General features: G+C 50.5%; 1 protein-coding gene across 1 annotated transcript; it reads left to right on the plus strand.

Annotated features, from left to right (window-relative positions):
- The first annotated feature begins 1,780 nt into the window (after window positions 1–1,780).
- Window positions 1,781–15,842, plus strand: LOC134429127 (death-associated protein kinase 2-like). The gene is made up of 12 exons (XM_063176226.1): window positions 1,781–2,468; window positions 7,954–8,057; window positions 9,613–9,825; window positions 10,815–10,953; window positions 12,576–12,705; window positions 12,810–12,858; window positions 12,983–13,009; window positions 13,116–13,268; window positions 14,893–14,938; window positions 15,039–15,128; window positions 15,224–15,289; window positions 15,579–15,842. The coding sequence occupies exons 3-12, from the start codon at window positions 9,686–9,688 to the stop codon at window positions 15,657–15,659; spliced, it is 921 nt and encodes a 306-aa protein (XP_063032296.1). The 5' UTR covers window positions 1,781–2,468; window positions 7,954–8,057; window positions 9,613–9,685; the 3' UTR covers window positions 15,660–15,842.
- Window positions 15,843–16,452: the final 610 nt, after the last annotated feature.

Consider the following 16,452-nt stretch of genomic DNA (forward strand, 5'->3'; position numbering starts at 1 on the left):
AATTATAAATTACAAATGGGATGGGACTGTTGAGGAGTTTGCTTTGAGCTGCTTTATTTTTTAGTATCATGGTTACGACAATGGGAAGATGTTAGCAGTTTACATTTTTGGCAGTAGACAAAGAACTCGATGCTACAACTCACTTTAAAAGCTTTTGACCAATCACACAAAGCAAAAGCACATTGGCAGTAGCTCCATCCAACCACCATAAGCACACGTACCTCTGGTTAAAACAATGCTTGCTTATTTCCAATACAATGTCTGCTTGTAAGCCTTAAAACACAATGCACAGAGCTCCTTTATTAAGCTAAGAATTTCCTAATATAGGAAGTATAAAAGCATTAAAAAAGTATAAAAGTATATCTTGCTAGAGATACTTTTCTGTAGCTTAGGGAGTTATTTTAAACAAGGATTAATACACAAACCATTGTTCTATTTGTCCTTACTTTCTACTTCTTGTATAATTTTTTTCCCCTGACAAATTTTATGGCTGCTGCTTAGCTCTAATCGCAGTTCTGCTGTTTCTGAGCCTGCCTTTTGCAGCTTCCCCAAACCCCTCAGATTTCAAGGATTAAAATCCTTAAAATTTAGGATTCCCACAGCTGAGCTGTGTGATGACTCCACCATCCCTGCCGTCCGTCTGTTAAAAACAGGTTAGAAACTGTTGTAAAATAGTTGATAGATCATTAAACATGTACTGTTAATTTTGTTATTATATTTTAAAAGGGGTTAAAAAGGTAGTTATAAGAAATATGGTACTCATGGTACCATAACACACCTCAATGAAGTGCACCACGAGCCAGCCTGGGCAGAACTGTAAAGGCCAATCAAGGCCTTCAACCTTCGTGCAAATGAAGGGTGTGAAAAACTCCAGTCACTTGGTTTTAAAATTTTAAAAGTTTACTAGTAATAAAATGGTTATAAAAATAGTAATACAATTAGAGTAATAATAATTTGGACAATTTGAATTAGGACAATATGAGACAATAGAGACAAAGAGTTATGGATGTCCGGGTGCCTTTTTCTGGGCAAAATACGCCTGAAAAAGGATCCCCGTTAACAAAGGATTAACCCTTAAAAACAACAGCCTGCTGCATATTCATACACTTCATGCATGATGCATAAATTCCATTCAAACACAGGATTCTGTCTGGTCATTCTGTCTTCCTCTGAATCCTAACAGCACCTTTGAGGTAGGAAGAAGTTTGTTTCTTCTGATAAGAAGGCAATAAATTCTCTTTCTCTGAAAGATTCAGGTGTCCTGTGGCTGCTATCTCACTGCAAGTCTCTTCTTTAAAAAAAGTATCCTACACAGCATCGTTTGTATTTTAATATTTTTTATAACCTAAAACTATATTTAATACAGTACTTAAGAGAATGAATACAGCATTACTTTCTAACACAACACATCTAATATTCATTTGAATATTTGCAAAAAGCCAGTCATAAAATACACGCATTTTTCACAAGGATCCAAAAAGAAACCAATCCAAAGGGACTAAAAAACAATCCAAAGGGGCAAAAAAACAGGATAAAAAGGGGATCTGTCCCAGGGAAGCTGTGCTGCTCCAGCTGCTCAAGAAAACCCCAACAGCAGAGCTGCAGCATCCTCGATGGGAACACTCCTGCTTGGCCCACAAACCTCGTTGATTTAGGCCTTTTCTTTTTTATAATAAATACTGAAATCACTTCAGTCCGGGAGCTTGCTCTCGTGTTTATCACCTCCCCAAAACCTTCAGGGCCTCCCACGTTTCTGTGGCTTCCTGTTTGCGATGCTCACCGGAACGGGGAGAGCGCGGCGTGAGAAGGGGACAGCGGCTCATCCCGCCTTGTCCCGGCTGTTCCTCAGGGATCTGAGGCTGGAACCGCCAGGAATTATTCCTAAAAGGCTTTTTTCTGGCTGCTCTGCGCAGCTGGGGGGGTGTTTTCAAGAGGAATGCAAAGAGATCTCCTTGTCCTGAGCTGCTGTGGCCAAAGCCTGGCGCAGCTCCCGGGAGTGCTGAGGCTGTGAGGAAGATCCTGGTGCTGAGGAAGGTTCTGGTGCTGAGGAAGATCCTGGTGCTGAGGAAGGTCCTGCACTGAGGAAGAGCCTGGTGCTGAGGAAGGTCCTGGTGCTGAGGAAGGTCCTGGTGCTGAGGAAATCCTGGCATTGAGGAAGATCCTGGTACTGAGGAAGGTCCTGGCACTGAGGAAGATCCTGGTGCTGAGGAAGATCCTGGTATTGAGGAAGGTCCTGCACTGAGGAAGGTCCTGCACTGAGGAAGGTCCTGGTGCTGAGGAAGGTCCTGGTGCTGAGGAAGATCCCGGTACTGAGGAAGGTCCTGCACTGAGGAAGATCTTGGTACTGAGAAAGGTCCTGCACTGAGGAAGGTCCTGGTGCTGAGGAAGATCCTGGTACTGAAGAAGGTCGTGGCACTGAGGAAGATCTTGGCCCTGCCAGGGCTGCTGGAGGAAGGCTGGAGCTGGAGGTGAGCAGTCCCAGCTCCCCATGACACACCCAGTTTGGGGGGCTGGGGGAGATATTGGGGTCCAAGGGGGCTCTTTGGGGTCCAAGGGGGCTTTTTGGGGTCCAACGGGGCTTTTTGGGGTCCAATGGGGCTTTTTGGCAGTTGGATGCTGAGCTGGGAGCTCATTTTTGGGTTTCGCTGGTGAGTGGCAGCAGGACATGGGGGACAGGACAGGACAGGACAGGACACTCTGCCCCCCCTCTACAGGAGCTCAACAGGCTGTGCCCACCCGTGCCTCAGTTTCCCTCCTTTTGAAAGCAGCTCAATGCCAGGGCACGCCTGGCAAGGCTCGGGGCAATGCGTCCCCGTGCCTTGTGTCCGTCCCTGGGGGACCACCGAGTGTCCCTTAGGGTTTGGGAACTGTCCTTTAGGGTTTGGGGACTGTCCCTTAGGGTTTGGGGATGTTCTACTGTCCTTTAGAATTTGGGGACTGTCCTTAAGGGTTTGGGACTGTTCTTTAGGGTTTGGGGGCTGTCCTTTAGGGTTTGGGGGCTGTCCTTTGGGTTTTGGGAACTGTCCTTTGGGGTTTGGGGACTGTCCTTTGGGGTTTGGGGACTGTCCTTTAGGGTCTGGGGACTGTTCTCAAGGGTTTGGGGACCTCCAACTGTCCTTTAGGGTTTGGAAACTGTTCTTTAGGGTTTGGGGACTGTCCTCAAGGGTTTGGGGACGTTCTACTGTCCTTTAGGGTTTGGAAACTGTCCTTTAGGGTTTGGGGACGTTCTACTGTCCTTTAGAATTTGGGGACTGTCCTTAAGGGTTTGGGACTGTTCTTTAGGGTTTGGGAACTGTCCTTTGGGGTTTGGGAACTGTCCTTTGGGGTTTGGGAATTGTCCTTTAGGGTTTGGGGACTGTCCTCAAGGGTTTGGGGACCTCCAACTGTCCTTAAGGGTTTGGGAACTGTCCTTTAGGGTTTGGGGACTGTCCTTTATGGTTTGGGGATGTTCTACTGTCCTTTAGAATTTGAGGACTGTCCTTAAGGTTTTGGTAACTGTCCTTTGGGGGTTGGGAACTGTTCTTTAGGGTTTGGGGACTGTCCTTTGGGGTTTGGGGACCACCACCTGTCCCTTAGGGTTTGGGAACTGTCCTTTAGGGTTTGGGGACTGTCCCTTAGGGTTTGGGGGCTGTCTTTTGGGGTTTGGGGACCTCCAACTGTCCTTTGGGGTTTGGGGACTGTCCTCAAGGGTTTGGGGACTGTCCCTTAGGGTTTGGGGGCTGTCTTTTGGGGTTTGGGGACCTCCAACTGTCCTTTGGGGTTTGGGGACTGTCCTCAAGGGTTTGGGGAACTCCAACTGTCCTTTAGGGTTTGGGGACTGTCCTTTAGGGTTTGGGGACTGTCCCTTAGGGTTTGGGGGCTGTCCTCAAGGGTTTGGGGACCTCCAACTGTCCCTTAGGGTTTGGGGGCTGTCCCTTAGGGTCTGGGGACTGTCCTCAAGGGTTTGGGGACGTTCTACTGTCCTTTAGGGTTTGGAAACTGTTCTTTAGGGTTTGGGGATGTTCTACTGTCCTTTAGAATTTGGGGACTGTCCTTAAGGGTTTGGGACTGTTCTTTAGGGTTTGGGGGCTGTCTTTTAGGGTCTGGGGACTGTCCTTTAGGATTTGGGGGCCACCAACTGTCCCTTAGGGTCTGGTGACTGTCCTTTGGGGTTTGGGGACTGTCCTTTAGGGTCTGGTGACTGTCCTTTGGGGTTTGGGGACTGTCCTTTAGGGTTTGGGGACTGTCCTTTGGGGTTTGGGGACTGTCCCTTAGGGTTTGGGGACCTCTAACTGTCCTTTAGGGTTTGGGGGCCACCGATTGTCCTTTAAATATATAAAAATAATATTTATTATATAAATAATTCAATATAACATAATGTAATATGTAACCATATATTTACACTTGTATATATATATTTATTATATAAATAATATTTATATATATTTTAGTGTAAAATTATATATAAAATAATTGCTATTATTCAACAATATCTATATTATCACTCGGACAAATAGAGGCTGTGGGATTTTAGAGCAGCAAACATTTGGCCATAGCACGAAGTAGCCACAAGTTCCTTGTTGCATGACAATATAAAACTTTCTAATTTAATGCCCATTTGCTACAAGGTTTATTTTGCTTTTCTAACTTATCCCCTTTATTCCCTTTTACTGCGCTGTGGTTATTTTTAGTTAATGGGCTGCTGTTGCATGTATACACATCTGCTTTGTTATAACTTTTAAACTTTTAACTTTATATAATCACATTGCTACACTATAGACTCTTCAACATCTTATCCAACACAGTTTCTCATTTACTTAAGGCATATTCTTACTCATAGAAACATGAGTTTATGAATTTTCTCCTTAATGTCTGTGCACTTTATTTTTAACATCAATTTTAAATTTAATTTTTAAATCAACTTTTAACTTTATATCATCACATTGCTATAGTGTAGACTCTTCACCATCTTATCGAGTTTCTTACTTAAACTTAAATTAAATTCTTACTTATGCCTATAAAAACATAAATTTATGATTTTCTACTTAATATCTGTTTATTTTTACATCAATTTTTAACTTTTAATTTAATTTTACATCAACTTTTAACTCTATATAATCACATTGCTATACTGTAGGCTCTTCACCATCTTATCAATACAGTTTCTTCCTTAAATGATATTCTTACTTATAACTATAAAAACATAAGTTTATTATTTTTCTATTTAGTGTCTGTTTATTTTTACATCGATTTTTAACTTTTAATTTAAATTTTTACACCAACTTTTAAATCTATATAATCACATTACTATACCATAAACTCTTCACCATCTTATCAATACAGTTTCTTACTTCAACTTAAATTATATTCTTACTTATAACTATAAAAACGTAAGTTTGTTATTTTTCTACCTAATGTCCGTGCACTTTATTTTAACACCCATTTTTAACTTTTAATTTAATTTTTACATCAACTTTTAATTTTATATAATCACATTACTACACTGTAGACTCTTCATCTTATCAATACCGTTTCGTACTTAAATATTCTTACTTATTAATATAGAAACATAAGTTTATGGTTTTTCTTAATAATTTATGATTACAAGTTTATTATTATTTCTTTTTTTTTTTTTTTTTTTTTTACTTAATGTCTGTGTACTTTATTTTTACATCAGTTTTTGGGCTCCTGGGTGGGGATAATGGCAGGGAGGGGTCACTCACCCATTAATGTTGTCAGGAAAATTAATCCACAAACACCAGAGGTCTATGTCCAAAAATGAGACAGAGGAGTCCTGTAACTTTATTAGAATAAAGGGAGAGGCCATGGGGCATTCCCCTGGGGTCTCTCCAATTTTTTGGAGGACTCGGCCTCCTTTTTGTCCCAATTTCCCTCTTTCTTTTCCCATTTCTGAGGTATTTGAGAGGTACAACCTTCCTTATACCAATGATTCCCCTCTAATGTACAACCTTCCCTTTTCATTTTTAATTCTTATGGAATTTAGGGGTTTTCCCCATTGTTTCCTTCATCTTTCAATATCCAATTTCATTTGTCAGCAAAGTCTATTTTTAAAATCAAACCTCTGAAGTTTATTTTTAAAATCAAATCTCCTTTTCCATTCGTCAATCAGCGGAATCCTTCCTTTTATCTCTCAGCGCTGGTTTTATCTCCCAGCTCGTCTGCAAAGACAAATCCCTCACTCCTCTCAACGTCATGGGCAAAATAGACTCGACTTGGGGAAATTAATTGTGTTTATTACTAATCGAATCAGAGCAGGATAATGAAAAGCAAAACCTTAGCAACATCTTCCACCATTCCTCCCTCCCTCCTCAGGCTCTCCCTCCTTCTTCCAAAGGAGCAGGAGATGGGAATGGGGCCCTTCCCTTCCCTTCCCTTCCCTTCCCTTCCCTTCCCTTCCCTTCCCTTCCCTTCCCTTCCCTTCCCTTCCCTTCCCTTCCCTTCCCTTCCCTTCCCTTCCCTTCCCTTCCCTTCCCTTCCCTTCCCTTCCCTTCCCTTCCCAAAACTTCACAAGACTTCACAAAACTTCACAAAACTTCCCAAAATTTCCCTTCCCAAAACTTTCCTTCCCAAAACTTCCCAAAACTTCCCTTCCCAAAACTTCCCTTCCCAAAATTTCCCCAAACTTCCCAAAACTTCCCTTCCCTTCCCAAAACTTCCCAAAACTTCCCTTCCCAAAACTTCCCTTCCTAAAACTTCCCAAACCTTCCCTTCCCAAAACTTCCCCTGCTGTGGGGGGCACTGCCAGGGAGTGGCTGAGCTCACCATGCTTTCATCCCTTATTAATCTGTTTTTTTGGTTTTTTTTTTTAAACCCCAAATTTTGTGTTTTCTCTGCATTTTTCACCCCTTGCACACCGAGGGATGGGGAGGCTGCTGTGATCCCCCCCCCCTATTCCTGCTCCTGCCCCATTTCCAAACCCCCTGAGCAGCTCCTGCAGGTCCTTCCCAAGGGCTGGAAGTCTCCAAATTTCCACCTGCTGGAAAATTCGGTGTAAACTGGGAGAGCTGGGCAGGGGCTGAGCCGTGACACAGCACTGGGAGTTCCCTTTGGGGGGTCCTGGGGGGTTCTGGGGGTCCCTGGGCAGGGCCTGAGCTCTGATGCAGCACTAGGGATTCCCTTTGGAGCATCCTGGGGGGTTCTGAGGGGTTCTGGGGGGTCCCTGGGCAGGGCCTGAGCTCAGATGCAGCACTGGGAGTTCCCTTTGGGGGGTTCTGGGGGGTTCTGGGGGGATACTGGGGGTCCCTGGGAAGGGGCTGAGCTCTGACACAGCACTGGGAATTATTCTTGGAGCATCCTGGGGGTCCCTGGGGTGTTCTGGGGGTCCCTGGGAAGGGGCTGAGCCGTGACACAGCACTGGGGATTCCCTTTGGGGGGTTCTGGAGGGTTCTGGGGGGATACTGGGGGTCCCTGGGAAGGGGCTGAGCCGTGACGCAGCACTGGGGATTCCCTTTGGGGGGTTCTGGGGGGGTCCTGGTGGGTTCTGGGGGTCCCTGTGCAGGGCCTGAGCTCAGATGCAGCACTGGGAGTTCCCTTTGGGGGGTTCTGGGGGGTTCTGGGGGGATACTGGGGGTCCCTGGGCAGGGCCTGAGCTCAGATGCAGCACTGGGAGTTCCCTTTGGGGGGTTCTGGGGGGGTCCTGGGGGTCCCTGGGCAGGGGCTGAGCTCTGACACAGCACTGGGAATTATTCTTGGAGCATCCTGGGGGTCCCTGGGGTGTTCTGGGGGTCCCTGGGAAGGGGCTGAGCTCTGACGCAGCACTGGGGATTCCCTTTGGGGGGTTCTGAGGGGTTCTGGGGGGGTTCTGGGGGGTCCCTGGGAAGGGGCTGAGCTCTGACACAGCACTGTGGATTCTATTTGGAGTGTTCTGGGGGGTTCTGGGGGGTTCTGGGGGGGTCCCTGCACGCCCAGGTGTGGCTCAGCCCCTGCCCAGGTGCTGCTGCTGTTCCCCCACAGGACGTGGCTGAGCCCAGGGAGGATGAGGAGGGCCAGGGCCTGGCAGGCACCACCAGCCCGGGCAGCGTGGAGGACACGTATGAGCTGCTGGAGAGGCTGGGCAGGTGAGGGGGGTACGGGCAGGTGAGGGGGGTACGGGCAGGTGAGGGGGATTTGGGTAAGTGAGCAGGAATTTGGGCAGGTGAGGGGATCTGGGAAGGTGAGGGGGGGTCCAAACAGGTGAGTGGGATCTACCACAGATGAGCAGAAATCCAGGCAGGTTCAGTGAGCAGGAATTTGGGCAGGTGAGCGGGATTTGGGCAGGTGAACGGAATCCACCCCAGGTGAGCAGGTTGCAGGCAGGTGAACACGGGGCAGGCAGGAATTTGGGCAGGTGAGGGGGATCTGGGCAGGTGAGTGGGATCCAAACAGGTGAGGGGGATTCAGGCAGGTGAGTGGGATCTGGGCACGTGAGCAGGAATCCAGGCAGGTGAACACAGGGCAGGCAGGGATCAAGGCAGGTGAGTGGGATCCAGATAGGTGAACATGATCTGGGCAGGTGAGCAGGATCTACCACAGATGAGCAGGAATCTGGGTAGGTGAGGGGGATCTGGGCAGGTGAGCAGGAATCTGGGCAGGTGAGTAGGAGCTGGGCAGGTGAGTGGGATCTGGGCAGGTGAGTAGGGTCTGGGCAGGTGAGTGGGATCTGGGCAGGTTCAGTGGGGATCTGGGCAGGTGAGTGGGATCTGCCACAGGTGAGCAGGAATCCAGGCAGGTTGCAGGCAGGTGAGCACAGGGCAGGTGGGGACCCAGGCAGGTGAGTGGGATCTGGGAGGGTGAATGAGATTCAGACAGGTGAGTGAGGTCTGGGCACGTGAGTGGAATCCAGGCAGGTGAATGGGATCCAGGCAGGTGAGTGGAATCCAGGCAGGTGAGCAAGTTGCAGGCAGGTGAGTGGGATCCAGGCAGGTGAGCAAGTTGCAGGCAGGTGAGTGGGATCTAGGCAGGTGAGTGGGATCTGGGAGGGTGAATGAGATTCAGACAGGTGAGTGGGGTCTGGGCACATGAGTGGAATCCAGGCAGGTGAGCAGGTTGCAGGCAGGTGAATGGGATCCAGATCCAGGCAGGTGAATGGGATCCAGGCAGGTGAGTGGGATCTGGGAGGGGGAATGGGATTCAGACAGGTGAGTGGGGTCTGGGCACGTGAGTGGAATCCAGGCAGGTGAGTGGAATCCAGGCAGGTGAGTGGGATCTGGGCAGGTGAGCAGGTTGCAGGCAGGTGAATGGGATCCAAGCAGGTGAGTGGGGTCTGGGCAGGTGAACACAGGGCAGGTGAGTGGAATCCAGGCAGGTGAATGGGATCCAGGCAGGTGAGTGGGATCCAGGCAGGTGAGTGGGATCCAGGCAGGTGAATGGGATCCAGGCAGGTGAGTGGGATCCAGGCAGGTGAATGGGATCCAGGCAGGTGAATGGGATCCAGGCAGGTGAACGGGATCCAGGCAGGTGAGTGGGATCCAGGCAGGTGAGTGGGGTTCGGGCAGGTGAACACAGGGCAGGTGAGGATCCGGGCAGGTTCACTGCGGCACAGGCAGGATCCCAGCTCCATGGCAGCCCCGGGGATACCCGGATTTCTGGGTTCTCCCCCTGCCCGGTGCCAACCCAGCCCCGCTCTCTCTGCAGCGGCCACTTCGGCGTGGTCAGGCTGTGCCGGCAGCGCAGCACCGGCGCTTTCTACGCCGCCAAGCTCCTGAGGATGCGGCGGGGCCGAACGGGGCTGGAGCGGGCTCAGGTGCAGCGGGAGGTCTCCATCCTCCGGCAGCTCCAGCACCCCAACATCCTGCGGCTCCACGAGCTCTTCAGCAGCGCGGCAGAGGTGGTGCTCGTCCTGGAGCTGTGAGTGGGGTCTTGCAGGGTGGGACCCCCCTTTTTGTGCCACGTGTTGGAGGTGGCCGAGCTCCCCTGTCCCCGGGATTGTTGTGAATATGAATGAGGCCGAACTTTCTCTGGAGAAAGAGGTTCTCGTTTGTTAAAATGGCTGCAAGGAACGGTGTAGCAGGCGTCTTTTGTGAAAAATCCTTTCTTTAGGGTTTTTCCCCCTTCTGGGAAGCTGAGGCCCCAGAAGGGGACTGTAAACACTGGTTATCTGCTGCTGTGGAATGCAACAGGTGCACCTGTGATTGGCCCATGTTGCATGTTTACAATTAAGGGCCAATCAAAGGCTGAGCTCCCCTCTGGGACAGAATCAGAGAGACGCCCTTTGTTTATTCATTCCTTTTCTATTCTTAGCATAGCAAGCTTCTGAGACTTTTCTCTCTATCCCTATTAGCATAGTCATACTGTAACACATATCATAAATTAATAAATCCAGCCTTCTGATCATGGAGTCAAGATTCTTGTCTATCTCTTCACCTCTGCAAGCCCGGTAAGAGAATGGAGTACCCAGGATAAGCCTGAGGGCCCAAACAGCCAAAAACAGAACAGTGCGCTACCCCCAAGTGCACTGGGTTGTCCCCACAAAACAAGTTTCCAAAAAGAAGAACCCTGACCCAACTGAACTCCCGCCATTTATAGCCCACTTTGAGTCCAGGATTTGTCCATTTTGGATCTGTGTGGTGAATGGTCCATTCCCAGGCTTCTCGTTGGTATTTAACGCCGTTCATTCTGGACCAACTGTTTCTGCAGGGCTTCGAATGATTGCTCAGATCTTCCATCCAATCTCTCTTCAACCTCACCTTGCCCTGCCAGACTGCCCTTCCACCAAACCTTGGGCCCTTCTCCTAGCACATTCTAATAATCCCCACTCTTAATACAATTAACATAACATAATTAATACTGTATAATTGAACTATACCCTAACTTAACATAACTTTTACCTACAACAGGATCAGGGGTGGGGAGCTCTTTGACTTCATTGCTGAGAAGGAGATGCTGTCGGAGGAGGAGGCCATCGAGTTCCTGGCGCAGATCCTGAGCGGGGTGGAATATCTGCACGCCCGCCTCATCGCTCACTTCGACCTCAAGGTGGGCATTGCCAGCAGGAGGGGGTTATTTACAGACCACAAACGGGACTGTGGAACAGGCCTTGAGCTGTTTCATTTTCCAGCATCAGTTATGACAATGGGAAGCTGCCAGCAGCTCACATCCCAGGCAGCAGACAAAGAACTTAATGTCACAACTCACTTTATAAGCTTCTCGACCAATCACACAAAGCAAAAGCGCATTGACAGCAGTTCTATCTAATAACTATAACCACACGTACCTTTGGTTAAAACAATGCTTGCTTATTTAAAATATAATACCTGCTTGTAAGCCTTAAAACACAACGCACAGAGCTCCATTATTAAGCTTGAAACTTCCTAATATCTCACTAAATATACTTTTCTACACCTTGAGGAGTTATTCTAGACAAGTGTTAATACACAGACCGTTGTTTTATTTGCCCTCACTTTCTACTTCTTAGATAATTTTTCTGCTGACAAATCTATGTACAAATCATGGACAGGACAGGACTGCTGGGAACAGCCCTTGAGCTGTTTTATTCTCCAGCATCACTCTCATCACATGGTTATAACAATGGGAAGGTGCCATCAGCTCACATCCCCAGCAGCAGACCAAGAACTTAATGTTACAGCTTAGTTTACAACTTTTTTTTGACCAATCACACAAAGCAAAAGCACTTTGACAGTATTTATATCTGTATAGTATATATTCTATATTGACAGTTCTATCCAACCACTATAAGCACACATACCTTGGGTTAAACAATGCTTGCTTATTTAAAATATAATACCTGCTTGTAAGCCTTAAAACACAACGCACAGAGCTCCATTATTAAGCTTGAAACTTCCTAATATCTCACTAAATATACTTTTCTACACCTTGAGGAGTTATTCTAGACAAGTGTTAATACACAGACCGTTGTTTTATTTGTCCTCACTTTCTACTTCTTAGATAATTTTTCTGCTGACAAATCTATGTACGAATCATGGACAGGACAGGACTGCTGGGAACAGCCCTTGAGCTGTTTTATTCTCCAGCATCACTCTCATCGCATGGTTATAACAATGGGAAGGTGCCATCAGCTCACATCCCCAGCAGCAGACCAAGAACTTAATGTTACAGCTTAGTTTACAACTTTTTTTTTGACCAATCACACAAAGCAAAAGCACATTGATAGTATTTATATTTCTATAGTATATATTCTATATTGACAGTAGTTCTATCCAACCACTATAAGCACACATACCTTGGGTTAAACCACGCTTGCTTATTTAAAATATAATACCTGCTTGTAAGCCTTAAAACACAACGCACAGAGCTCCATTATTAAGCTTTAACCTCCTTAATATCTTGCTAGATAAGCTTTTCTGTAGCTTAGAGAGTTATTCTAGACACACATTAATACCATTGTTCTATTTGTCCGTGCTTTTCTACAGTTTAAATAATTTTCCTGCTGACCTATCTCATGGCTGCTGCTTAGCTCTAACCACAGTTCTGCTGTCTCTGGGGCCTGCCTTTTGCAGCTTTCCCCAAAACCCTCTTTTTTTGTGGATTTTGTGGATTCCCACACGTGGGGGACCCCCCCCATCCTCACTCTCTGGAACCCCTGGGTCACCCCGCCGTGCCCTGCCCTGTTCCCACAGCCCGAGAACATCATGCTGCAGGACAAGGACGTCCCCAAGCCCCGGATCAAGATCATCGACTTCGGGCTGGCCCAGCAGCTGCAGGATGGCATCACCTACAGGAGCCTCTGTGGGACCCCCCAGTACATTGGTAGGGGGCTGGCACATCCCTGGGGGTCCCTGCACCCACCCACCCACCCACCCAGCCATGCTCCTGTCCCCCTGATGTCCCACCCTGGCTCTGTTTGCCCCCAGCTCCTGAAGTGATCAATTATGAACCACTGAGCCCTGCGACCGACATGTGGTGAGGATCAGGACCTGGGGGGCAGCAGGCTGAGCTGGTGGGTGGGGAGAGCCCCCCCATGGGTGCCACAGGGCATGGGGGGCCCCAAGGAGGGCAGCACCTGACTCCCACCCCTTCATTTCAGGAGCATCGGAGTCATCACCTACATTCTGTGAGTATGGGGCAATGCTCTCTGTGGCTGGGGGAAACTGAGGCACGGGGACGCTGGGGGTGCTGGTGCTGTCCTGGCACTCAGTGGCTCTGTTGTGTCCCCACAGGCTCAGTGGCCTGTCCCCCTTCCAGGGTGAGACGGATGCTGAGACGCTGTCCAACGTCGTGGCGGGCGCCTACGAGTTTGAGGAGCGCTGCTTCAGCCAGACCTCCGAGCTGGCCAAGGACTTCATCCGCCAGCTGCTGCTGAAGGAGCCACAGTGAGGCCCCATCTCCATCCCTTCCATCTCCTTCCCATCTCTGCCCCCACCTACACCTCTGTTATCCCCACCTCCAAAATCTCCGTCCCCATCTTCATCGTTCCTATGGCCATCTCCATCCCATTCTGGTCTCATCTTCATCCCCATCCCCATCCCCACCTCCATCATCCCTATCTCTCTTTCCATCTCCATCCCATTTCTGTGGTATCCCCATCCCTATCTACATCCCCATTCCCATCCCATGCCATCCCATGCCATCCCATGCCATGCCATGCCATCCCATCCCATCCCATCCCATCCCATCCCATCCCATCCCATCCCATCCCATCCCATCCCATCCCATCCCATCCCATCCCATCCCATCCCATCCCATCATCTGCATCCCCAAGCCATCGTTATCTCCATCCCATCTCTGTTTCCATCTCATTCTCATCCTCATCTCCATTCCCACCATCTCCACCTCCATCTGGTTCCCTTCTCCATCCCCACTAGCAAAACCCTGACGCTGAGCCTATCCCTGACCCTAACCCTAACCCTAACCCTAACCCTGACCCTATGATTGACCCTAAACATGACCCTGACTCTGACCCTAACCCTGACCGTAAAACAAAACCTAACCCTGACCCTGACCCTGACCCTGCTCCTAACCCTGACCCTAACTTGACCCTGACCCTAACCCTAACCCGTACCCTGACCCTAATCCTGATCCTAACTTTGAACCTGACCCTAACCCTGACCATAACCCTGACCCTAACTCTGACCCTAACCCTAACCCTGACCCTAAACCAAAACCTAACCTTAACCCTAATCCTAACCCTGACCTTGACCCTGACTCTGATCCTGACCTTAACACTGACCCTGACCCTGACCCTAAACCTAACCCTATGGCCCTGACCTTAATGTGACCCTGACCCTGACCCTGACCTTAACCCTGACCCTAACTCTGACCCTGACCCTAAACCATAACCCTAACCCCAACCCTGACCCTGACCCTGACCCTAACTCTGACCCTGACCCTAAACCATAACCCTAACCCCAACCCTGACCCTAACCCCAGCCCTAACCCTAACCATGACCCTGACCCTAACCCTAATCCTGACCCTAACACTGACCCTAACCCTGGCCCTAACCCTAACCCTAACCCTGACCCTGACCCTGACCCTAACCCTAAACCCTAACCACTAACCCTAACCCTAAACCATAACCCTAACCCCAAACCTGATCCTAACCCTGGCCCTAACCCTAACCCTAACCCTAAACCCTAACCCTAACCCATAACCACTAACCCTAAACCATAACCCTGACCCCAACCCTGGCCCTAACCCTAAACCATAACCACTAACCCTAAACCATAACCCTGACCCCAACCCTGGCCCTAACCCTAACCATGACCCTGACCCTGACCCTAACCCTGACCCTAACCCTAACCATGACCCTAACCCTGACCCTAACCCCAATCCTGACCCTAACCCTGGCCCTAACCCTGGCCCTAACCCTAACCATGACCCTGACCCTGACCCAAACCCCAATCCTGACCCTAACACTGCCCCTGACCCCTCTCCATCTCCAGTGTGGGTCTGTGGGACCAGCACCCCCGACCCCAAACCCTCCCCGTGTTCCGCAGGCGCCGCATGAGCGCAGCCGAGTGCCTGGTGCACCCCTGGATCAAGGTAAATGGCACGGGCAGGGCCTGCCAGGCCCCTGGCAGCGGGATGGGCACACGGGGACAGTGGCAGTGGCAGTGGCAGTGCCACGTCCTTGTCCCCGCAGCCCCTGAGCAGGAAGCAGGCGCTGAGCCGCAGCCGCTCCTCCATCAACATGAGAAACTTCCGCAAGTTCAACGCCCGCAGGAAGTGGAAGGTGCCCGGTTGTGGGGTTCCCAGCACCCCTGGGGAGCCCCCCAGATCTGGGCAGGGACCCCCACCTCAGACCCCTCCTTCTGTGTCCCCTTGTAGCTCTCCTACAACACCGTGTCCGCCTGCAACCGCCTGTGCCGCCTGGGGAGGGAGGATGAGGAGCTGGTGAGCCCCCAGATCCCACCCAGCACGGCCTGGGGAGGGGGAAGAAGGGATATGGGGGTGGGGGTCTCTTTCAGTTTTTGGGGGGAAGAAAGGATTTGGGGGGCTCTCCCTCCGTTTCTCTCTATGGCAGTGCCCCCTGTGCTGCAGACCCCCTGTTTTGGGCATCCCTCCCATTGCTGGGGCAGCGTGATGGGGGCATGGTGCAGGGTGGGGTGCTGTGCACTGAGGGGTGCCCTCTCCTCGGGGGGAAGCCCTGGCCGTGCCCTGCAGCCCCCCCCTGTGCCCCCAGCGCCGCTGTGAGAGCGACCCCGAGGAGGAGAGGAGCCCCCAGACCGCTCTGCTGCGCCGGAGGAGAAGCAGCTGCTCCTGAGCTCCTCCAAAAAAAGGCAGGAGGAGCCTTGGGGTGCCCGCATCGCCCCATGCAAAGGGGCAGAGGCACTGCCAGCTCCAGTTCTGTGGTGTTGGGGGGGTCAACTGGGGCATCAGCACCCTGCTCCTGCCCTCCTCCCTGCTTTGTCCTAATGAGAAAAATAAATGCCACCTCCTCCTCCTCCTCCTCCTCCTCCTCCTCCTCTTGTCCTGCTTCTCCTTCCCCTTGAGGGCGGCTCGTCGCAGCCAGGCAGGTGCTGAGTGCCCGCAGCTTCCCCCCCCCTCACTGCAGGGCTGCTCTTCTGTGGGGACCCCAAAAGTCTCCCGGCACCCCCCATTCACCCTGCCAGGCACAGTGACCCTTAAATTGTCCCTTCTGTGCTATTCCATGAGTTTCTGGCTGCTTTCCCGGTGTCAGAACCACTCGGAACCTCCCTCTCCGGCTGGGGAAACTGAGGCACGGAGGCAGCTTTTCCTTCCCACCCACTCGGGCGCGCGGGGGGGGGCCGCGCTGTTTTTTTTTTATTTCCCCCCTCCCCTTCTCTATTTCCCAAACATGCCCTGGCCCTGGCCCTGAGAGTTGTCAGGCTAAATATTTTGTGTGCGGCAGCCGAAAACAAAAGTGAAGGGGCCGCAGGCTCCGGGCAGGGCTCCCCCCGTATCCCGGCGCTCCCCGGGCACCGGACACGGACACGGCGAGCGGGATCGGGACGGGCCCGTTCGAGGATGGGGCCGGGGGCGCTGCGTGCCCCGAGGCTGGGGGTGATGCTGCTGCTCCTTGGCCACCTCCCGGT

This window comes from Melospiza melodia, chromosome 25, assembly GCF_035770615.1.
Source record: "Melospiza melodia melodia isolate bMelMel2 chromosome 25, bMelMel2.pri, whole genome shotgun sequence".
Lineage (NCBI taxonomy): Eukaryota > Metazoa > Chordata > Aves > Passeriformes > Passerellidae > Melospiza > Melospiza melodia.